This window comes from Triturus cristatus, chromosome 1_1 (genome assembly GCF_964204655.1).
Source record: "Triturus cristatus chromosome 1_1, aTriCri1.1, whole genome shotgun sequence".
NCBI lineage: Eukaryota > Metazoa > Chordata > Amphibia > Caudata > Salamandridae > Triturus > Triturus cristatus.
Window position 1 is genome coordinate 434,950,936 of NC_140579.1, and position 25,446 is coordinate 434,976,381.

Consider the following 25,446-nt stretch of genomic DNA (forward strand, 5'->3'; position numbering starts at 1 on the left):
ACACTGCGGACTCTTTGGGTAGGGCGATTTCCACCACTGTGGCCCTCCATCGTCATGCCTGGTTACGGTCCACTGGGTTTTCAGGGGATGTTCAGAGTTCCCTTACGGACATCCCCTTTGATGGGACCCGCCTATTTGGCGATAGGGCAGATAGTGCGCTGGAGCGTTTTAAGGACTCCCGGGCTACAGCCAAGTCCTTGGGTCTCTCCACCACGCGCCCGGCCACGTCTGCTTTTCGTTCCTTTCGTGGCCACGGAAGGGGCGCCTCGACACGTTCGTTCAGCCAGAAGCCTGCGCAGAACCAACCTCAGCACAGCCGCGGACGTGGTTCCCGCTGTGGCGGGACAGGGGGCCAGCATGCGGGATAGTCCACTCCCGTTCCCGCAGCATCCGCCTCAAAACCTTCCTAGTCTGAGCTTTGGGGTGCACCCCACGCCGGTGGGCGGCAGGATTCACCATCACCTCCTCCACTGGCGTTCTGTCACTTCGGACAGGTGGGTGCTGCAAATCGTCCGAAGGGGCTACTCCCTGCCCTTCGAGTCTGTCCCCCCAGCCATGCCACCTCAGTTCCACCGCATGTCAGGTATCACTTTGTGCTTCTCCAACAGGAAGTCACGGCCCTCTTGGCCAAGGGGGCCATCAAATGCGTTCCTGGGACAGAAATAGGATGTGGTTGTTATTCCCACTACTTTCTGGTCCCCAAGAAGGAGAAAGGGGGCTTGCGCCCCATCTTGGACCTCAGGAACGTCAACTGCTTCCTCCGGAAGGAGAAGTTCAAGATGTTGACTTTGCCTTAGGTCTTGGCTGCCCTTGACCCTGGAGACTGGATGGTAGCGTTGGACTTGCAGGATGCATATTTTCATATCCCCGTCCTGCCGGCCCACCGGCGTTACCTGCGGTTCACGGTAGGCCTAGAGCACTTTGTTTGCCGTGCTCCCCTTCGGCCTTACCAGTGCCCCTCGAGTGTTCACGAAAGTGTTGACGGTGGTCGCAGCTTATCTGCACAGATCAGGGGTTCCAGTCTTCCCCTATCTCGACGACTGGCTGTTGAAGGCTGACTTGCCCCAGGCAGTCGTCTCCCACCTCCAGACTACGGCTGACCTCCTGCATTTGCTGGGGTTCTCCATCAACGTGCCGAAGTCGCACCTGAGTCCCTCTCAGAAGCTCCCCTTCATCGGAGTGGTTCTGGATTCGGCACAGTTTCGGGTTTATCCTCACGAGCAGCGAGTCCGGGATATTCAGGCTATGATTCCGATCTTTCAGCCTCTATCCCTGATTTCATTCAGGATGACCCTCTGGCTCCTGGACCTCATGGCCTCCTGCATCCTGTTAGTGCAACATACTAGATGGCATATGCGGGCTCTGCAGTGGGACATGAAGTTCCAGTGGGCACAGCATCAGGGCAACCTGTCCGATCATGTCCAGATCTGGGAGGGCATTGCACGACAATTGCAGTGGTGGCTCACAAATTGCGATTGGGTCAATGGCAGATCCATCTCCCTTACCCAACCGGAGCACACAGTGGTGATGGATGCGTACCTCCTGGGATGGGGCGGCCACTTGGAAGAGGCGGAGATCAGAGGCCTCTGGTCTCTGGTGGAGTCCCGACTCCATATCAATCTTTTGGAGCTTCGGGCGATCCGACTTGCACTGAAGGCATTCCTTCCCTCTGTCCGGGGAAGGGTGATGCAGGTGTTCACGGACAACACCACCGCCATGTGGTATTGCAACAAACAGGGCGGGGTGGGGTGGGGTCGTGGACCCTATGTCAGGAGGCTCTGCGCCTCTGGACATGGCTGGAACATCAAGGCATTACCTTGGTGGTTCAACACCTGGCAGGTTCTCTGAACGCCAGGGCGGACAAAATCAGCCACCGATGCATGATGGATCACAAATGACGTCTGAACTCGGACGTGGCGCAAGGTCTCTTTCTGCAGTGGGGAGAGCCTTGGTTAGATCTGTTCGCCACAGAAGAGAACGCGCAATGTCATCAGTTCGCCTATACCACTTTTGCCCAGAGTGTTGAAGAAGATTAGGCGCGACCGGGCCCAAGTCATTCTTGTGGCTCCGGATTGGGCACGAAGATACTGGTATCCCGAGCTACTCATCATGGCGATCGATCTCCTGATCCAACTGCCTCTTCGGGAGGATCTTCTGTCGCAGCAGCAAAGGACGGTCCTCCACCCGAACCTGTCCAGCCTCCACCTCCATGCGTGGAGATTGAGCGGCGACAGTTGACAGCTTTCGACCTTCCTCCCGAAGTCTGTGATGTCATTCTGGCAGCCAGACGTCCCTCCACTAAAACGGTATACGCCTGCAGGTGGAACAAATTTGTGGCATGGTGCACAGCAAAGGCTGTGGATCCCCTTTCTGCCCCTCTTTCCGAGGTCCTTCTGTTCCTTCTCTCTTTGGCCCAGCAGGGCTCTGCTCTGGGCACTATCAAAGGTTATCTTTCGGCCATCTCCGCCTTTCTACGGCTTCCAGATCAGTCTTCTCTTTTTAAGTCCCTGGTTGTTAATCGCTTCCTCAAAGGCATTACACACATGTTTCCTCCTGTGCCTTTCATAATGCCTCAATGGGACTTAAATCTTGTCTTGACTTATCTGATGTGCGCTCCCTTTGAGCCCCTTCATAACTGTCCCTTACGTCTTCTCACTTTAAAGACGGCTTTCCTGGTAGCTATCACCTCTGCCAGAAGAATGAGTGAGCTCCAGGCTCTTTCTTCTAAACCTCCTTTTTTTTCTGTTCATCCGGACAAGGTGGTTTTAAGGACTAGTCCTTTGTTTTTGCCAAAGGTTGTCACACCCTTCCACATCTGGCACACCATCACTTTGTCCACCTTCTTTCCACCTCCACATCCTTCAAAAGAGGAAGAGAGGCTCCACCTTCTGGACCCAAAACGTGCGCTCTCGTTCGATCTAAAGCGCACACAACAGATCCGGGTGGATGACCAACTTTTTGTTGGCTAAGTGGGCACCAAAAAAGGTCGGGCCGTGCAGACACGAACCCTCTCTCGGTGGGTCGTTCTGTGCATCAAAGCATGTTACTCGTTGGCTAAGAAGGAGCCTCCTGTAGGGCTGCGTGTCCATTCTACCAGGGCAACGGCAGCCACTTCTGCCTTGGGACGCGGCGTTCCCTTGCAGGACATTTGTCAGACAGCTACGTGGGCCTCGCTGCACACATTTACCAAGCATTATTGCCTTGACAGTCAAGTCCGGAGAGACATCTTTGTTGGAGGCAAGATTTATTACGGGTCAAGAGGGCAGGGGGCTGTGCACAGAGCCCCGGGAGCCTTCACGGAGTGAGTTAGGGACAAAAGGGGCACCTTAATTTGAGCCGGGGTGCCTACGAACGCTTGCTCTAAAAATGAAGAAAACAGACATGTGAGGCATGGAATTGGAGGCAGAATACAATGGCAGTTTAATGAGAAGATGCAACTTCAAGGAAACTGCAAGACAAAGAAAATACAAAATACAGAATACAGATAGTCACATGGGGTGATTTATATTCACTGTATCTAAACTATTGTACTGTCAGAGAGAGAGAGACTACATCTAAAGAACACATTTATAAATGCATCATGAGAAACAAGTTACATCAAGGAAAATGTTTCAGAATGTAAAACACTTTTACCTAGGACCACTCACGTTTACTCGAGCGAGCAACCCTGCAATTACAATGCAAAACCTATTAAATGCAAAAGTGAAGAGAAAAATGATTAAACATAACATGACATTTCATATAGGTAAAATAGAACAAAACCCTTTGAGCAAAGCAGAATAAGACACTTTGAATAAGACAAGACAAGAGCTTCTTAGATCTTGGGGAAAAACCTACACAGTCTGTTACCTACATACAGACAGCAAGGTAGTCCACCGAGGATTGTGTGAGCTCCCCTTTTATTTGATTTTTAGGCTATGAGAAGCGCCTACAATAACGTCATCTCACGTCACTTCTACCTCGTCACTTACGGTATGGTTCTAATATTTTACCATACATGGTGACGCCCTTTCCAGTAACTGTGGTACGTGAGCTAGGTGAAGTTCATATCTCAGGCAAGGCGCTTGCCGTAAATTGCATGTGCAAGCAGAAAAATGGGTATTGTACGGGAATTCTATATATACATGTATAAATCTCCTGTGTTCTTTAGCTTGACACATCTGCGGTGGCCACTTCCTTAAAATATGTACCAGCCCATGATGCAGCCCATTGTATGTCGAAAGACCAGGGGGATGTTGAACTTTGAGATAGTGAACTTAGCACACGGGTAGGGTGGGGGCTCTTAGTTTGGAGCTGGAGGCCTCACAGAAAGAGGAGCTGGATATGATTTGGGTCAGACCTGCCTTCAGCCTGCTATACAGTAAAATGGCAGAACTATGGTCAATTTAACAAAGAGGCCTACATATTGAACAGAAGGGACTACACAGGGGGTTTATGCTGGCTGAGTGGTAAGGATGTCCCAGGGTATTTGTTAAATAGTAACACAGGACCCTCTGGTCAATTTAGCACGGCCTAAAAATTAGGCTGGCAGGGCAAGGACAAGGGTCTCATACTTCAGGTGTGGACAGAACGGGCCTGGGGCCCCCTATGATACAAAATCTACCCTCTCTCATCTTCTTTGGCCGTTCTGTTCTCCGTGACTTTCTGGTGTAATCTGTTCGCAGACCCACCACCGGGGTTGGTATGGCTGGGGTATGTATTCTAAGGGAAGGAATCTATCACTAACGTGTCTCTTTCAGATGCACAAGTTACTACTTGTGTAACAATACATCTGTAAGTGACATTAGTTAGTGATAGATTTCTTACCACCCAACCCATCCTCCCCGTTCTGCGAACTGATTTCTAGGGTTAAGGTCATCCCTTTCAGGGCCCTAGTTTCATGGCACCAGTTGTCGGTTTCTGGCATGGCTCTGCGTTCCAGGCGCGGAAAATAGTGTACAGAACTGACGTCACCACGCATGGGTGGCGCCTCAGTAGTTTCTGTGACGTCATCGCGGCGTATGCCACGCCAGTGACAGACGCGGAGCCGCACGACGCCACTTTCCGAAGCTCAGGGGTACTGCTGACGATAAACTTTCCGGATCCAGTCACCTTGGGATATTCTAAGGTAAGGAAGCTATCACTAACTAATGTCTCTTACAGATATATCGTTACACAAGTAGTAACTTGTGCATTTATTCCCTCCCTATTCCCTTCCAAGTAAAATATATTTTCATAGCACATAAACCAATAGGTATACAGGGATTCTCACAAAAGGGAAAAATTGTTACAAAGCGTAGCAATGGCTAGGGCACGTGAGGTGCCTTTCTGCATATAAAGTTTACTGTCTGCCAAATTTTAATCTCTTGCAGTCCTGGTAGTGAATTGTTATAATGAGAAGTTGGTTATCGACCAAAAGCTTACTGAGAGAGGAGTGAATGGTTTGGTTCAGGGCCTAACTTTGTGGCTGCTCGTGAGTCAGCCATTGCTGTTGCTGCCCTTAATGCAGTAATGCATGCATTGCAAATGATTTCAAAGATGGAGACATACGTTCTCACTACAAAATAATTGAAGATGTTAGACTGGTTAGGTGTGGAGATGAACCAGATCATTGGATGAGCTCAGTGGCCAAGGGGTCCTTTCCAAAATTGCGTGCAGAAGGTGAGAAATATGATTATTTTTGTTTTCCAGCACCCTCGGTTTACTTTCATGATCCTGCAAGAATTATGTCAAATGTTTTATTTGCTAAAGGCCTTTGCTTGGAACCAGCATATTGCTGTGGCCAACGACAACGAAAAGCCTAAGCTTTGCCAGTTTTTACACACCTTTTTTTTTTTTTGCAAAACCCAGTGTTGAAGAAAAAAGCTTGAGCCTTCTGTGTTTTCACTCAATGTGAGAGTTAAAATATACTCTAACATGTGCAGATATTGTCACCTTCAGGATATTGCAATAGCAGGATTTTTAAGGGGATGTGTCCAGCTGCTCTACTCATGATAGAAAAACAACTTGTATTATTGCTTTTCTTCAGCAGTTTAATTCTCGAACACACGATAAATGTTAATGCTGTTTCATCCTCGTCATTGGTTACGTTTTACGTGGGGATTATTATAATTTCTCGTATGACTGTTTCATCGGCATCCCGACAATAACATATCCCAATTGCTCAAAACCCCCTCAATATCTACCAATCATGCTTCACTGTATTGACTATGATTTGCTGAGGACAGTCTGTTCTGTGTGTTTGACCTAAATGGATAATTTGGTCAGTGATCACCACATCATTCTAACATGAGACCAGTACAATTCCTAGGTCACTCAGTAGATGTCCTCCCTAGGAGCTGTGATTGTGGTAAAGCACTTACAGTTTAGTAGATTGTATCAGATCTTGGGTGTGATGTTAGTCAATTAGTGTTACTCAGTAGTACCCAGTAGGTTTTACATACTGTAGTTAACTTTAAATGTCCCAGATATTCATTTGTTCAATGAAAAGTAAGAAAACTGTAGTCTTTATTTAAGTAAAACTTGTTAGGCTGTAAACTACCTTGAAATGCCATCTAGTTGATGCCTAATTATCCTCCTTTTCTAGGTGAGCCGACTGCTGATTCTGGGTGGAGCAAACATCAACTACCGCACGGAGGTTCTCAACAATGCTCCAATATTGTGTGTCCAGGCTCACCTCGACTATCTTGAGATGGTGGCCTTGTTGCTGGAGTTTGGTGCTAGTGTGGATGCCTCCTCAGAGAGTGGTTTGACCCCACTTGGGTATGCTGCTGCAGCTGGACATTTGAGCATTGTTATGCTGCTGTGCAAGAAGCGATCCAAGGTAATGGGAGCTTCATGGAGTGGTTGTGTACCAAAAACTATACTGCTGCGATATTGATTTCTAATGTTTGTGCTTATAGAATGGGAAGCATAAAAGTACTTGTAAGTCATGGATATAGTTCAGAACAAGGTTGTATAGGATTCATTACATGCCCAATATTGGTAAGTGTGGACATATAGTGAACACAGAAACAAGTTATGCTCAGGCCATTGTACCTATTACTGGTTTTCACTCTTTCATCTCCTCTGCACATAGTGGTGAAGGATGATGTTGCCCATCCGCAGACATTAACATCCATGCTGTGTACGCAACTTGACAGACTTGGGATTGCTATTGATCCGGTTACCAGCTCATAATTAGGAATGGCCCTGACTAAATAAGCTAGGGGAGATTGAAAGCTTTTACTCTACAAATTTACCATTGACAAATAATCCCTCAAATAAATTCACTGACCATAGTCATATGGATGAGTAGAAACACTATCATCCTGGAGCAAAGAACTACTTGTTCTCACATATGCATTTAACTTATTCACATATCGACTATCTGTTGGTGTAATTATCACCTCTTGACTCAGTTACAGACAAGACAATATCAAACATCTATGTATCAGACAAGGCACACATCGAAATGACATGGAATGAGAGAAAAATAGTCACAAGTGAAGTAGGCAATGGAGAATTGACACAGCTGTGTTTAGAGAGCCAGTCCTGAATAAAGAAATGGTGGAACAGACATTTGTATACTTTAAAGCTAGCAACCAGCAAGATATATCCTTAGTCACTGTATGGGACACCTTTAAATCAATGATGAGAGGAATTGCCCTGGGGATGACAGCTGGGAGAGGGGGAAAGAAGTCTTCTGAAAGATACATTAACATGTCAGATAAAAGAACTAGAGGAAGCAGACAAAAGAAAATCCACTCAGGCTACCTAGAGAATAGTAAGGCCAGTTTAGGCTTCTAAGAAAGATCAGCGCAGAAACAGCTATACTGAGAAAGGGGCAGAGGTTTTATGAGGGGGGGGGGGGGAACAAGCATGGAATATTGTTAGCCAAGAACATCTGACACCAACAGGGGTAAAATATATATAGCCAGGTTAAAAAGCCCACAGGGAACCTGGCCGATCTGGGAAAAAGATAAATGGAACAACATACCACTTGAAGAGCCTTTATGCTTGAGGGCTAAAAGATCATAAGGGTATGCATTCATATCTCAACGTTACAAATGGTCACCTGTATCAAAACATGGAGAATTCATAGAGGGGTCTATTGAGGCCTCAAAATCAAGAATGCACTGAAATGCAAACTAGCCCCTTACCCATAAGGCAACTGCTCAATCTTTACATTTTATGTCCATCCCACAACAGAAGACCCATTCAGCTGACTTACTCAATTAATGCAGACCTATTAGGTAACACAGACCCTGGCAGATTCTGTTCACCCTTTATCCCTACACCTGGAAAGCTGGCAGATCATTGTGTCTCATTCAGGCCATGAGCCCTCTTAAACAATTAGGCTACGCTGTTCAGGAAAATCTTAGCTGAGAGACTTGAAAATATTCTCACTGGACTGATCGATGCAGATCAAGGTGAATTTACAAAACATATGTAAAGCAGTAATGTTAGAAGCATAGCCCACGTCATAGAGATGTCCCAAAAAAGAAACCTACCATCAATCTTGGCATCTCTAGATGCTGAGAGAGCATTCAGTCAAGTGAGCTAGGGGATTTCGGGATGCAGCATTAGATAAAATTAGTCTGAGAAATAATATGATGCGCTGGGTATTGGCGAGGTTTAAAGTCCCCAAGTCAGCTAGCAAGGTAAATGGTGGGAAAACAGAAGATTCCTCTATCCACATGGGGACCAGGCAGGGGTACCTGTTCTCGCCCCTCCTTTGTGACTTAGTGATAAAGCTATTAACCATGAAAATCAGAAACCAAGGCACCATCAAGGGAATACCATTTGCGGAGGGAAATTATGTGCCTTGTTTATTTACAGACACGTATTCTATCCCTTGAGCTCAGGAGCATTGAATGAATGTCCAGACTTTGAAAAAGTTTCAAGCTTTAGGGTAATGTTCAAAATATAGGTATTCTGAATCTTACATTCTCTTTTAAAGCAAGGTGTTAAAACATCAGTTCCAGGGTCCATTCAATTGCATATCTGGGATTACACCTAACAAGGAGGGTGGAAAGTTGGAGAGCAAATAACTTCCCCAAATTAGTCAAATTCAAGAAGACCAACAAAGCGGGGAGGAAGTTTTTTTCTCTCGTAGGGGATTTCCATGTATAGTCATAAGTGATGAATGAATAGTCCCGCCCATGTGCGGGGACTCCGGAGCACTTTATCCAAATATGTTCTTAAGTGATGAAGTTCGCCTTTCTTCGGGAAGGCCTTGAAAAAGTCACTTAAGAATGTCTTAATGCAGCCTAGGAAAAGGCCACAGAGGTTAGAGTTCTTCATCTTGTAATGGCAAAAGAAGGGACTGTGAGAATATATGCTCTCAGAAAATATATTTTTTGTAATAACACAGAAAAAGAACCTTCACAAAGCCTTTTGCTATTAATAGAAAGATATGAAGAAGTGCCTGACCATAGGCTGCAATTATAAGTATAGAAAAAGAAACCTGTGACTTTAAGAGCAGAGAGACCACCAATACCCCATCATGCTCAGCCAAAGGCAGTTATCTCAGTTCTTTTTTCCAGCTCCTTCTGACAGGACCATTGGAGCATTGAACTCGACCTTCTTAGGTTTTGTCTTCAATTTAACTCTTCAAATTTAATTGCTTTTTGCTTCACTCAACGTCTTTTGACCTCTGTGAAGCAAAGTGTTTTTCACTGAGGACTATTTTTTCCTTTTCATAATGCTTCTCTTTTCGACAAATGCCCTAGGTGTGTGCCCTAGGTGTGGCAGAAAAAAAGCTAAAACAGATTCTCATGATTTCTGTATTCTGTGTTTGCCTTCCTCTCATCTTCCTAGCTCCTGTAACATCTACAAGACCTTCTCCAGACGTCCCCTGTGTGACAGGGAGAAGATTAGCCTGCAGGGAAGAGAAGAAAACAGCAGGTAACCAGTGGGACCTCTAAGCAAAGGGGAAGAAAATCCTTCCAGAGCTCCTACCTCAAACCCCAGTGGACGTGGGAGGTCTGAGAGACGTTTATCACTCAAAAAATGGTTACGGTCCCGATCGGCGTCGAGGAGGTCGCTGTAGAGGTGGTCGACGTCGAAAGGAGGTACTGCGCCGACATGTTCGCCGTCATTGACTGGCTCAACGTCGAAGAAATGCCGACGCTCAACGTCAAGGACCACTAGAACGACATCGAGAGCCATTTCACACCGTCGACTGCCGTCGAGACAAGTGTCGACGTCGAGGGATACTGACTCTCCGTTGCTGAGAGATAGAAGGTCGACGGCGACAGCTAAACGTCGATGCCATGATTGGTTGACTTCGAGAACTCGCTCTTCGTCGAGTGGTTGACGTTCGACGTCAATGAGTAGATCTTCGTCAAAAAATCAACGGCGAAGATCGTCGTCGAAGGGATCGACATCGAGGCGAGGAAAGACATCTAAAATAAGGAGAATTTCCTCCTCATCGGAATCTCATTCCAGATCTCCTTCATTGGTGGAGATACCTGAATCTTTTACCCCGGCATCACCTGCACCTGTTCTTTCAGGGCCTCCTATTCCGTCTTTGCCTCCTCCGCCTCAGCTTCCAGTACCTCAGCGTTCGATGACTCCAATAATACCAACACCGGTTCCTCTTGCTCCTGCGGCACCTCGGCCCACACAGGCTCCTAGAAGATCACGTTCGAGATCGCGCCGTCGATCTCCACATGGGCACTCACGATCCTCCACTAGATCACGACATTCACGGCGCCACTCTTAGCGCAGGTCCAGGTCACGTTTATGCCATCACCTCCATAGAGACACGTCCTCTACTACTAGAGACTGCTCTCCTACATTGTCCGATTCACCACAATCTCGGTCCGATTCACCACAATCTTGGTCCCCTCCGATAGATGACATTAATACCTTTCAAGAGGTCCTGGTTTGTGGTGCTACTAAACTGAACATCCTATGGAGATGCCTACTCCATCAACATCTGTTATTTTTTAAACACTCCATCAACGCACGGTGTCTATACCACTACTTCCTCTAGTGCCAGGCCTGCTCGATCCAGCCATGGAGTTGTTCCTCACGCCGGTGGAGGCAAAATCTGTACGGTCAAGGCTCATCAAGAAGTACTGCCCACCGGGACAGGATCCTCTGTTGTTGAGGTCTGATCCTCCTCCTGATTTTGTGGTAATTCTGGCTGCACGAAAGTCTCACGCTACTTCTCCATCGGCGACATCTCCCCCCTATAAGGAAAGCAAAAAGATGGACTCATCAGGACGCAAGATCTGCAACACGGTCGCTACATCAATGAAAGCAGCCAGTGCCACGGCCCTCTTAGGACGTTATGATCGCTCTTTGTGAGACTCAGTCATCCACTTCACAGACCACCTCCCTAAAGAACATAGGCAAGATTTCCTAGAAATAGTGCAAGAGGTTGCAATGGTCCTCAATCAAATATGTGCCGCTGCAGACTCCTCGCTGCTCATGGCTACTGCCATGGAATATCCCTACGTCTGCACGCATGGCTGTGCTTAACGTCTCTTAAACCATATGCACAATTACGCCTAAAGAACTTACCATTTTCTGGCTCCACTCTTTTCAGTTCACACGCTGACGACGAGATGTCATGTATGAAAACAGAGATGGATACCTTAAAAGTGGTGGGGCTAGAGAAATCAAAAGAACAGCAATGCTCTTTTCGCCCCTACCACCGACGTTTCTCTGGTCAGTGGGTTCAAACTCCTAAATGGCAATCAAACAGATCTCAACTATACCCGCGGCCTTATCAACAGCGCAAACCGCAGAGAGGTCGTTACTCCCAACAAACGACTCAAGGAGGACGACAAATCGCTGTACCAACACCATGAATCCTCACTTCCCCCTCTTCTGTTACCCACTCCGGTAGGGGAAAGCATTGTAAATTATCTGGCAGAGTGGAAAAGCATCACAACAGACGGCTGGGTCTTGAATATTGTCAAACATGTCTATCATCTCAGGTTCACTGCCCCACCTCCTTCTATCCCTCCGAAGGTATCTGCGTCTCGCCTACAGCTCTTACAGGAAGAAGTCAACATCCTGTGCCGCAAAAAAGCAATCAAACCTGTCCTGCGGAACCAATGCAGTCAAGGTATCTACTCCCGATACTTTCTAGTGCAGAAGAAAGGCAGACTCAAGTTCAGGCCGTTTCTTGACCTTCACATCGCAAACAAGTGGATCAAAAAGGGAAAAATTCAGAATGTTGGCCTTACATCAAATGTATCCACAACTTCAAAAGGGAGACTGGTTCTGTGCGATAGACCTACACAACGCCTATTTTCACATTCCTATAACAAAGTCTCATCGGACATTTCTCAGGTTTGTCGTGGGACACAATCACTACCAGTATGCGGTTCTCCCATTTGGCCTCAAGTCAGCCACCAGGACATTTTCCAAATGCATGGCTGTGGTGGCAGTGCATCTTTGGAAACAAAAAATCTTTGGATATCCTTACCTGTGTAGTGTAGTTTCTATATCCCTGATAGGCTCTGCGCATTGGAATAATAAACACTATAGATTTTACATAGGATTGAGGTCAGTATGTCTCTATCGAGTACATTAAACTTAATTACTTGTGTGTGCCAGCTAACTCAGAGGTCACTAGAAACTTCTCGAATAAACAAGAAGGGATTCGTTTCTGACAACCGCATAAACATGACAACTTTGTTTCCCTTAGAGTCGGAACAATCTCGGAACCGTGGAAACAATAGATAACAGTTTCACTCAGTCAATCGTGCATGCTTCGTTTCTACAGAGTTGCACAGAAATAGAGAGCAGGCCGTTTCTTGACCTTCACATCGCAAACAAGTGGATCAAAAAGGGAAAAATTCAGAATGTTGGCCTTACATCAAATGTATCCACAACTTCAAAAGGGAGACTGGTTCTGTGCGATAGACCTACACAACGCCTATTTTCACATTCCTATAACAAAGTCTCATCGGACATTTCTCAGGTTTGTCGTGGGACACAATCACTACCAGTATGCGGTTCTCCCATTTGGCCTCAAGTCAGCCACCAGGACATTTTCCAAATGCATGGCTGTGGTGGCAGTGCATCTTTGGAAACAAAAAATCTTTGGATATCCTTACCTGTGTAGTGTAGTTTCTATATCCCTGATAGGCTCTGCGCATTGGAATAATAAACACTATAGATTTTACATAGGATTGAGGTCAGTATGTCTCTATCGAGTACATTAAACTTAATTACTTGTGTGTGCCAGCTAACTCAGAGGTCACTAGAAACTTCTCGAATAAACAAGAAGGGATTCGTTTCTGACAACCGCATAAACATGACAACTTTGTTTCCCTTAGAGTCGGAACAATCTCGGAACCGTGGAAACAATAGATAACAGTTTCACTCAGTCAATCGTGCATGCTTCGTTTCTACAGAGTTGCACAGAAATAGAGAGAAGGGCGTTTCAATAAAAAAGGGATTATTGAACAGTCTTATTTCTCATGCAAGAGATATGAACTGCTACAATCGTAAGACTGGCTGCTAAGTACAATATGTACAGAGTTAGCAGTAAGATAAAATAATACTGCAATAGCATGGTTTGTAGCTATGACATATTCATAAAATACATACATAAATAACACAGGCTAAAAAATGTGAATACTCATCTGATGCTTCTAAATAGTTCTACCTCAGTGTACCTAACCTAAGTGTAGTACGAGGTAAGAAGGAGGTGCTGTTTTCTACAGTATAGCTAGCTTAGCTATAGTTTTGCCAAGAGTTGCAAAAAGTTTCTCTAAGTTCTAGTCTGCTCCATACCTTAGAATGTGCGAGGTTGGAATCTCTTTTCCGGGACTCGATATCTAACACCCCGCAAGGGGAGTCAGAAACACTGGAGCTGGATTCTCTGCGAGGAGGATGACAGGGTCTGGTCAGTGCATCAGGCTGGGACTCAATCTCCTTCCGAACTTGCCGTGGCGAACCGCAAGTAGACAGTCACGCTGGACCGTACCGGAACCGTGGTTTGCCACGGCAAGTGCAGGTATATTTATACCTTGAAGGTGTTTGGGAATGCCTGTATTTACGTAAAAGTCGGGCATCGGAACGTCATGAATGAACCCCTAAGGAATAGATGTTTATGCATACTAAATGGGTTCTTGGAGAAATCAATATCCAAGCGAGGGAAATTCCTAAAGGCTTAAGAGTCTGGTTTTCCAAGAACTCGTTGTGACGTGGATGGACGGATGTAGGAGACCATGCCTGTATTTGGTTAGCATGGACAATGCCTAAATAAGGGCTGGATTTTCTATGCCAAAATAAGGGCAATATGAATTGTACCTATATAAGGGCATAAATTGGGAAACCTATATATGGAATCTAAATCTACACACAACACCCACTCCAGTTTCGTATGAAGGACAGTACTAAATCCTAAACACACTAAACATGTCTAAAAAAGAGTATTGCATGATAATCTAAAACATGCTAAAACATATCTAAAAATATATGTCCTAAAAATGCATTACAAAAACCATTGCTATGCATAAGGTGCTGTATATATTAAAAGCAATGTTTCATTCTAAGCATATGTGTGCATTGAAAATGCCAACAAGAATGAACCAGAAATATATACATATGATGAAATGGCTCGTTAATACAGAAGAAAAAGGGCCGAAACCATTTCATATCCGATTAACACAAATCAATTGTTGATGTGACAAGGTGGCATAATGTCCCTGGAAGATTTTCAAAGAATTCTGTTCTCTATAAATAGTTGTACTATAAGCAGATTACTTGTGTCAAAAATGAAAAAATACAAATTTGGAAAAAAAAAATTAATCATAGGAAAAAGTTCCAAAGTTAGTCCCTTGTCTGAAAAGAAAGAAGGCCAAATTCAGAGTCTCATCGGAACACTGTGTGCCTGAATCAAAAGTCAGTGTGTGGGCCTGGAGAAAACATGAAATCTTCTAATCCTGCCGACAAAAAGTCTTCTGCACATAGATGTGAACTATCGCCTTCAGCATTGGTTACATCAGCAATGTTCGAATCGGATGTTACCTGAGTGCCTGTTGTGTCCTCTCGTACCTCAGCAGTAGCAATTTGCGTCTGTGAGATCTCAAAGAATGCCGTCATCAGGATTGGTTGCCGCTGGGGACAACACAGAGCATGGGCTGTTACCGGGTCCAGCAGAGTATCGATATCCGTAGGCATGACTGATGGGAGTGTTAGACAGATGTCTAGCACGCATTCTTCACCGCAGAGCAGGCAGAGTAGAACAGGTAAGATGCAATCTTGTCAGATTGGTCTGAATGACAGTAACCATGTGGTGTTTAATTCTCGTAGACGAGGTAAACCCAAAATTTGGACAATGCGCTCACACTTCAGCTCCAATAGAGCTCTCTCCATGGCGAATTGGGTGTCGCTGGTGATTTGGCTTGCCATATCGTAGCAGTAGGAGCAAAAATAGGATCCCTGCAACGAGTGCTAAAAGGAGCGGCAGTCCGCCAGACACAGAGTGCACGAAGTTTGGAAAGATTCCGAGGACTGCTTGAAAAGGTGCTAACAGTCCTGCACACACGTTCTTAAATACATGTATAATACCGCTCGTATCAGACATGTTTAAGATACAACCTAACATTTCTGAGAAATGTGCAGGGCAGTTTGTATACAAAGGGTATGTATCTCCGCAGAAGTCCTTGCGACTTGGAGATCATAGGTTTCTTTGGCCTAGGTCAGTGGCACTGTTTTTTGTAAAAGAATGGCTTTCATTCTGCTTAGAGTATCAATTTGTATAGAAGAGATGTTCAGTGAAGGCCATAAAGGCGACTCCCTGACTGTGTCTATTTGCGGAAACAAGACTTACATACAGCAAGTGACCCTGGATGTAACCGTAACTTGATATGGAATACCTGGCAACATGCCACAGCAGCTGTGATCATTCAAAATAATGTAACTCCCATTAGAAAGTTGGCCAAAAATTGGATTAATCACTGCAGCCGGTGAACCTTGCAGGTGACAGGATAAGTTTGTAGTGGAACCATCACAGGCCCCTTGTAAGTTAATACCCTGACAAAGGAGAGAACCGCTTGGTGTGTGTTCACAGTTTTCACCGCTAAGAAACACTTCACGTTCCCCACTCCAACATCTATGTGTGTAAGGTAAATCCCAGGATGCCTTGATGTATTCTTTACCCAACCTTTCATATTTGCCAACTGGTATATGTTTTAGGCAATATTGAAAATGGAAAGTTGTAACAGGCAGAGTAATTTTACCATTTATGATCCACTCAGTAGCTGGTTTTTCTGCCACTGTGAATGGTAATTTTTCCAGTTTTTCAATGCTCAGCATCGTGTAGTCTGCTCCCCTTTGTGCCAGTCTGATCTCTTTATCAGTGAGATTGAATTCTGAAAACAGTGACGTAGTATTGATTAAACGCCAAGGCACATAGCCTGCACACAAGTTTTGTAGCGTCCAGCCCAATAGCATGATAGAACGTAGCTGAGACTGACCATGTTGTAGCATGACCAAGTCTTGTTCCATTATGTCTATGACAGAAGACACAATGCTGTCCAATGAATATATTCTGGACGACAAAGTCGTTAACCCATTGTCTACTACAGAGAGAGTTTTCTCTAAATGAATACGATCAATTTCTCGTATTCCTTCTGCAGTCTCTGCTTGGGTAACCTTCCATGCTTCATTATAAGCAGCGTAGATACCGGCATATATGAAACGTTTTTGACGCGGTTTTCTTGGTCCTAGCAAGAATTCCCTAAGGTCTGCGCCTTCTTGAAGTAAAGTCAAGTGTTGTTTTACATCCTTCAGTGTAGCTTTCTGTAGCCAATCAACACATAGTTTCCCTACACTGTATGTCGTTACTACCCCTGGATGCTGTCTTTGAACATAGCGTGGGTCTGGCCTATTGATAGTAAAACCCTGTGTTTTGTTCAGGAATCAATCTTGACAGTTGTTTGTGTCTGTGGGCCAGAGCAACCATTTTTTCCATTCTGGATCTGATCTGTTGTGATGCAAAATATTATGTACGTCGACCTTCCCCCGTGTAGTGCTATTACTTGCAGGTATAGGTATGGTCGGTGTGTTCATGTCTTTGATTCTGCCTAATCCAAGGCAAGACGTTTGCTGGAAAGTGTCATTCAAAAACATAATTTGCTCAGGGATGATACAGGCTCTAAACAAAGCTTCTACCCCCTGTACTTGCCAATCTTTTGTACCCCAGACAGATTTTGTCTCAATGTTGTCTTTCCAAAAGTTGAAACCCTGTCTAGACAGTTGGGCAACAAAGGCTGCAGAGTAAATCTGTTTCGTATTGGTTAACATATTTTTCGTTCCTGTCTTGTTCACATTTTTAAAGTAAAACGCTTCTGGATTAGACAAATTGTAGCCTGAAGAATATGGAAATTTCATTTCAAAAGTTTTCGAACTACCCTTTGGAGGTGTAGGACAATGTTCCCATTGGTTATGCATAAATACATTTCTAGGTGTTGCAGATTTATGCAAGCATGACCCCTCATTTCCCAACAGTGAAAGTCCAAACTATTCATTATATTCGTGGCATTCACGAAGACAAAATATATGTTTATATGTTGTTCATCTATATAAAGACATAGAAAGCACTTGAATATTGAACTCAACATGACCCCTTATCTCCCAACAGTGGAAGTCCAAACCATTCAGCATTGTCATGATATTCTAGAAGACTAATTATGTGTTCATATGTTGTCCATTCAGTGTTTTTTATTTTGTATTCCTCAAATGTGTAAATTTTCATCCCTATTGTTTACATGTTCATCCACCACGCTGCTACATTATCCATAGAACCAATTAACAAATTACACCAAGCTAATCGCCACCACATACAATGCTTACATCGACGTCTAACAATAACAACGGTATTCACGGCACGAACAGTATTACACACACGATTTTCACAACGCTTCCTTTTATACCAATTCAACATGGCCGCTAACATATTTCATCTTCCCAAGTGTGGCCGCTAAGATCCTTCTTTTGTTTTGTTTTGACACACGCAGTAACAAACTAGTCCGTCATTTATGACTAGTCTTAAATACACGCTATTCAACCACATAGCCGTAAGAAGAGAGACACATCTACGCTCCACGAACTGTTAGCTTTTCGGTTACCCGAACAAACACGCTAACAAACAGCAGCTATCCCAAGAAGTCTCCACGCAATTTTAGAACACTGTGTATTCGTCTTACCATTACCCAAACAAACATGTGAACAGTATTTCCAATATCCTAGAAGTGGTCACGTAACTCGATATAGATTGCGCATACAAATTCCAAACTCGCCATTATTGTTAAAACTAATATATATGGCAAACCATGTTTGTTTCCGCCATACGTAATGATCACAACACCTGACACACCGAGTAGGTCCAATTCCTCCCCCACACAGAACAAAGAGAAAAGCGTTTTCCTCATAACGATAAAATGACAGCCAGTATTTTGATAACCACCCAGTACATTTACTAGACTCCTCACTATGATTGCTTTCCCAGGTTTGTCCCTGATGAAGGGTTCAAGGGAACCCGAAATGCATTGGACCACAAGCAAACATCTGAGTTACAAGATGTCCTACATGTTTTGAAGAAAAGAATGAATTAAAAGCATCAATGAATATATATATATTGAGAAATGCAATTAAAATTGCTAAAAACATGAACAACTGAACCCATTTTTTTCAAATTAAGTCTCCAACAGGAGATCTACCAGTGTGCCCAGGGGGACAGACTCAAGTTTGATTGTGCTACCACTTTCTCAGATATATATAATCGACATATGACAATGCCTCGTCATCATAAATTTGTAGTAACTCTGTTAGTCTTGCTGAGAATAACCCCGGGCTGTTCTTGAACCCCTGTGGAAGTCGACAAAATTGACTCTGTGTCCCCATTATTGAGAAAGCGGTCAAATATCTACTTTCAGGTGCAATATTTTGACAAAAGAAGCCATTTGAAATGTCTAATTTGGTTTTGTACTTTTTACGCACAATGTTATTCATTAATGCTGTACTGTGTGCATTTTACACTGCAAATGTTTTACAACATGAGTTTAGGTGTCTGTAATCCAAAACTAGACGATATGTATTGTCTGGTTTGGAAACAGGAAACAAAGGATTGTTCATTGATGAGGTGCATGTTTCCATCACCCCCTGGTATTCAAGTTGATCTAAGATCTCCCTGACTTGTTTTTTAGCTTCTTACTTAAGTGGGTACTGCCTTTGTGCAGGTGGTTGATTTTTTTAACTGGATTTTATGGTGAGGTGAGTCCTCATCCCATCCTACCTGATTCTTGTATAATGCTGGGACCTGGGCCACTGCCCATTTCCTGGCATAAGTATATTTTAAATGTATTGGAACATTGTTGGAGAAGGCTGGCATAATTATGTCTTCGCCATGTGGGCACTCTCTGACAAATTCTGGTGGCCAGTCCTGTTCTGCTAGAAGTATATCATAACCCTTTGAAAGATGCTCCCAAAAGAGTGCTTTCACTTTTCTTGGTATGTCTCCCTCCATCCGGAGTGTTATTTCATATAACCTATGCAGAGAACTAACCCTGGTGTCTGCAGTTTCAACTTGAATGTCCTCATTCATGTCCACTGTCTCCAGAAGCCCCTTCAGGTTCTGGCGAGCTACTGTAACTTCTGCTGGACTGTCCAACATTGTCTGAGCTCATTCTCCGTTCTTGAGTTGCTTTCTCAGATTCCTCGGCATGTCTGATCTTCAGACCTGCTACCTTCTTCTTGGAAAATGTAGGTTTTTGTTTGTTTTTCTGAACGTGTTGATCGTCTTTGGACTTCACGTGTTCTTCTTTGGTCTCTGACCGTCCTCTTCTTTCAGATGTCTGTGATGATATCTGAAAGGTACGAGAGGAACGTGTAGCAGTATCTTGATACCTGTCAGGTTTTCTCAAATTATCCCTATTCCTGAGGTTATATCTCCTTTCAGGGGGCTCCTTTTGAGGAGACCTCCCTCCTAAACTGTCTCTGCCTAATTCTTCATAGGATTTTTCAATTATTCTGGCTAGTTCTTGTGGTTGTTCTGTTACATCAAATTCCCTTAATTTCTGGCGGATTGCCACTGATGCTGCTTCTCGTTTAATATTAGATAATATTATTGTTGAGACCTGGTCGAAATTTTTAAGTAACTTCATACCTAAATTCAGAGCAGGCTCTGCCCCGTATTCGTTTTGAATTTGTTCCAGGATATCAGGTATTACCACCATGGACGAAACACCATGTGTTTTTGTGTAGATTGCAGCAAAGACTGTGCCGAATGTGGTGCAGTCTTCCAGATGTGGTGTGATCCCCATCGGTGAACAGATATTTAGAATTCTGTGTTTCTCATAAGGGCTAGTATTAGGAAATACTGCTTCGATTTGAGTAATTTTTTGAGCTATCCAGAATGGAATTTGTTCACGTTTTGTGGGCATTTTACCCATGACTGCGTGTAAAGTCTGTGGATTGATTTTGAGTGTATTCCCCTGATGAGGGGCTGGATTTTGAATGGTTAATGGTGGTTGGACTGTGAAAGTCTGCATGACATATTGAACCAATTGTCTATAAATGTTGATTAGCTCCTTGAGTTGAGCTAGTAATTCTACATCTGTCATTTCTTCAATGTCAGGATGATGTGTGTAGCCGGCTAAAATCGGCCATGTTGCTCCTGGTCTACCTAGTGGACCGAACCTGGTAATGTGATTGTAATGTTTTAGGGCGCCTTTAAACGAGAGCTCATGCTCCTGGTATGTGAGTGGAATTTCAATATCCTCGAAAGGAATATATTCCTCAGGTGGATCATCTGCTTTGTAGAAGTGAAACAAGTGTGTTACTAGATTTGATTCTGGGAATTTTGTCCATGAATAGAATACCTCTGTCTGGTGAGATTCATGTGCCTCTATCACAAAAACTGCTCTACCACCTCTTGGTGTTAGGCCATGTTTTATAAGTTTTAGAGTGATGGCTTTCCTTAAATTTGGATGGATGATTATAGCATCCTCGTCGATTTCTTGAAAACCTGTACGATTAAAAGCTGCTGTAATTTGGTCAGCCGCAGCTCCACCAGTATCGGTGTTTGTGCTGTTTTCAGTCATAGTTTAATGAAAGTTTCAGAGCAAGTTTCAAGGGAACAAAGATAAGGTGCACAATATTTTGGAACACTGTATCCTTCAACGTTGAACAAACCAAACAGCTAATACACAGGATTTTTGTCCTACTCCGCTATGGCGGATATTATCCCTACAGACTCCGGACGTCTTATGGAGTATTATGAGTAGTGGTCTCTGAGAAAAGCACAACTGAGTTACTCCAGTATCTAGTGTTAGAGTGCCTTACCAAACGTTGGGCGCCATGTATTGTAGTTCCTATATCCCTGATAGGTTCTGCGCATTGGAATAATATACACTATAGTTTTAACATAGGACTCTATCGAGTACATTAAACTTAATTACTTGTGTGTGCCCGCTAACTCAGAGGTCACTAGAAACTTCTCGAATAAACAAGAAGGGATTCGTTTCTGACAACCGCATAAACATGACAACTTTGTTTCCCTTAGAGTCGGAACAATCTCGGAACCGTGGAAACAATAGATAACAGTTTCACTCAGTCAATCGTGCATGCTTCGTTTCTACAGAGTTGCACAGAAATAGAGAGATGGGCGTTTCAATAAAAAAGGGTTTATTGAACAGTCTTATTTCTCATGCAAGAGATATGAACTGCTACAATCGTAAGACAGGCTGCGAAGTACAATATGTACAGAGTTAGCAGTAAGATCAAATAAAACTGAAATAGCATGGTTTGTAGCTATGACATATATTCATAAAATACATACATAAATAACACAGGCTAAAAATGTGAATACTCATCTGATGCTTCTAAATAGTTCTACCCCAGTGTACCTAACCTAAGTGTAGTATGAGTTAAGAAGTAGGTGCTCTTTTCTAAAGTATAGCTAGCTATAGTTTTGCCAAGAGTTGCCAAAAGTTTTAAGTTCTAGCCTGCTCCATACCTTAGAATGTGCGAGGTTGGAATCTCTTTTCCGGGACTCGATATCTAACACCCTGCAACGGGAGTCAGAAACACTGGAGCTGGATTCTCTGCGAGGAGGATGACGGCGTCTGGTCAGTGCATCAGGCTGGGACTCGATCTCCTTCCGAACTAGCCGTGGTGAGCCGCAAGTAGGCAGTCAAGCTGGACCATACCGGAACCGTGGTTTGCCAGGGCAAGTGCAGGTATATTTATACCTTGAAGGTGTTTAGGAATGCCTGTATTGACGTAAAAGTCGGGCATCGGAACGTCATGAATGAACCCCTAAGGAATAGATGCATACTAAATGAGTTCTTGTAGAAATCAATATCCAAGCAAGGGAAATTCCTAAAGGCTTAAGAGCCTGGTTTTCCAAGAACTCGTTGTGACGTGGATGGACGGATGTAAGAGACCATGCCTGTATTTGGTTAGCATGGACAATGCCTAAATAAGGGCTGGATTTTCTATGCCTAAATAAGGGCAATATGAATTGTACCTATATAAGGGCATAAATCGGGAAACCTATATACGGAATCTAAATCTACACACAACACCTGGACGACTGGCTCATCAAAGCAGCCACAGTCTCGGAAGCCCAAAAACATTTCCTAAGGATGTGAGATCTGCTTTATCGCTTGGATCTACATGTCAATATTCAAAAGTCCACGGCAACGCATGTTCAAACTCTACATTAATTAGGAGCTACCATCGACACACTACAGGAAAAGGTGTTTCCTTTGGAGGAACGACGGTTATCCATTCTCCAAAAATGTCACAAGCTTCAGCGGATAACCCGTCCATCAGTAGGCATAGTCTCCTCTACCTATGGCTCGATGGCCTCCTGCATATTCCTGACTCCCAACGCTTGCCTCCATATGCATCCTCTCCAGGAATGTTTAGAGGACCAGTGGAACCAATTCTCGGGGAACTGGGAGGACAAGATTACACTTTCAACTCATGCGGTGGAATCTCTTCAGTGGTGGTGCTCCCAGAAGAATCTCTTGTGCGGCATGCCCTTCCACCCACTTCCGCCGACACAGACAGTAGTCACAGATGCTTCACTGCTCGGCTGGGGAGCACATATGGACCACTTACAAGTACAGGGTCTTTGGTCCCCCAGAGAACCAAAGTATCACATCAACCTTCTAGAACTCGAGCAGTACACCTGGCTCTCAAGGCTTTTCACCTATCGTTCACGACCAACAATATAACCACCATGTACTACCTGAACAAGCAGGGTGGAACAAGGTTCAGACCTCTGTCACAAGAAGCCCAATCTATTTGGCATTCGCTCCTTGCCAGGAATCTGACACTGGTGGCGGCTCACCTTGCAGGGAACCAGAACATCCAGGCAGACGCACTCAGCAGGGTTCTCAACAACAACCACGAGTGGGTTCTGAACGAAGAAGTCGCGGAAAGTATTTTTAGTCTGTGGGGCACACCGTCTGTAGATCTGTTTGCCACAAAAGAAAACAAAAAATGCTACAACTTCGCCTCCAGAGTTTATCATCCACAATCACTGGGGAATGCCCTATGGATCAACTGGTCGAACAAATTTCTTTACGCTTTTCCTCCAATACCATTAATACCGACAGTTCTGCAGAAACTGGCGTCCACAACAGCCCAGATGATAGTCATTGCCTCAGAATGACAGAGACAACTGTGGTTCCTAGACCTTCTTCACCGGTTTATCCATCCACATCTCACCCTACCTTGCAGACCGGACCTCCTCACAAAGTTCAAAGGCCAACTACTACATCCCAGCCTGTCATCCTTGAGTTTGGCAGCATGGCTCCTGAGATAATTCAGTATGGTCATTTAAACCTGCTTCAGGATTGTATGGACATCCTAAAGGAAGCCAAGCGATCATCTACACGAACAGCTTATGCCTAGAATTGGAAGCGATTCTGTATTTGGTGCTCTTCTAACCAGTTTGATCCCACTTCCTGCCAGGAAGAAGCTATTCTTCCCTATTTATTGCCTCTCGCCAAATCGGGCCTTCAATACTCTTCAATAAGTCCATCTTTCTGCTCTTACAGCATATAGGATAAGTCCTTCTCAAATCTTTCTTTACAATTCCAGTCATTAAGGACTTCCTAGAAGGGTTAAAGAAGGTTTTTCCTCCCTTTAGACACCCTTCCCCTCCATGGGAGCTGAACATAGTACTGTCTCGTCTCATTCTTCCTCCCTTTGAGCCCATCCACATAGCTTCTTTACAGCATCTCACATGGAAAACCGTTTTCCTAGTGGCCATTACATCAGCAAGGAGAGTTAGTGAGATTCAGGCTCTTTGCACTCATGAACCTTACACGGTGTTCTATTCCTCTAAGGTAGTGTTACGTGCACATCCCAAGTTTCTCCCTAAAGTGGTCTCAGATTTCCACATGAATGAAACCATTGCTTTGCCCATGTTTTTTCAAACCCTTCTTCTACAGCGGCGAGGTCACTCCATTCGCTGGACGTAAAGAGGGTATTAAAATTCTATTTGGACAAGAATAAAGCCATTCATAGTTCTCAACAATTGGTCATCAATTATGGTACAGTTCGCACAGGGTTAGCGACTTCTAAACAATCAATCTCTAGGTGGATTGTCTCTTGCATTCTCTGCTGCTATCACCTAGCCAATAAATCCCTTTCTGGTAGGCCTAAAGCTCACTCTACCAGGGGTAAGGCGGCTACTGTTGCCCTTATGAAGAATATCCCTTTAGCAGATATCTGTGAGGCAGCGACATAGAGGTCTATCCATACATTCACTAAGCATTACTGCCTTAACACAGATGACAGAGCGGATGCACAAGTAGGTCAAGCATCCCTCTGGAATCTTTTTTCTTAACGGGATTTCACATTTGGTACCCTTCTGTCTACTCCACCGCCTTAGGGAGGATGAGCTTGCTATTCTATTCATCGCTTACATGGAAATCCCCTACGAGAGAAGGTATAGTTTCTTACCTGTAATTCTACTTCTCTTGTAGGGGTATTTCCATGATAGTCATAAGCAGCCCTCCCTCCTTTCCGGTGGAGTGGACACATTATCTCATGCTAAGTTTACTATCGGTTATCTATAGCCTTCAAAAAGAACTAAGGTAACTGTCTCTGACTGAGCAATGATGGGATATTGGTGGTCTCTCTGCTCTTAAAGGCACAGGTTTCATTTTCTATACTTATAATGGCAACATATGTGCTACGGGGTCAGGCACTTCACATCTTTCTATTCGTAGCAAAAGGCTTTGTGAAGGTTCTTTTTCTGTGCTATTACAAAAAAGATATTTTCTGAGAGCATATATTCTCACAGTCCCTTCTTTTGCCATTACAAGTTGAAGAAAGAACTCTGACATCTGTGGCCTTTTCCTAGGCTGCATTATGACATTCTTAAGTGACTTTTTCAAGGCCTTCCCGAAGAAATGCAAACTTTATCACTTAAGAACATATTTGGATAAAGTGCTCCGGGATCCACGCACATGGGCGGGACTATTCATT

At 44.2% G+C, this 25,446-nt stretch overlaps 1 protein-coding gene across 4 annotated transcripts in view; it reads left to right on the top strand.

Annotated features, from left to right (window-relative positions):
- The window catches only part of TANC2 (tetratricopeptide repeat, ankyrin repeat and coiled-coil containing 2), a 2,520,149-nt gene that overhangs the window by 2,184,326 nt on the left and 310,377 nt on the right, over positions 1–25,446 (top strand). For all 4 annotated transcript variants that reach the window (XM_085640812.1, XM_085640825.1, XM_085640816.1 and 1 more), the window contains one exon: positions 6,566–6,802. In XM_085640812.1, the coding sequence (XP_085496938.1) occupies positions 6,566–6,802 (237 nt within the window). The remainder of the gene's footprint in view (positions 1–6,565; positions 6,803–25,446) is intronic.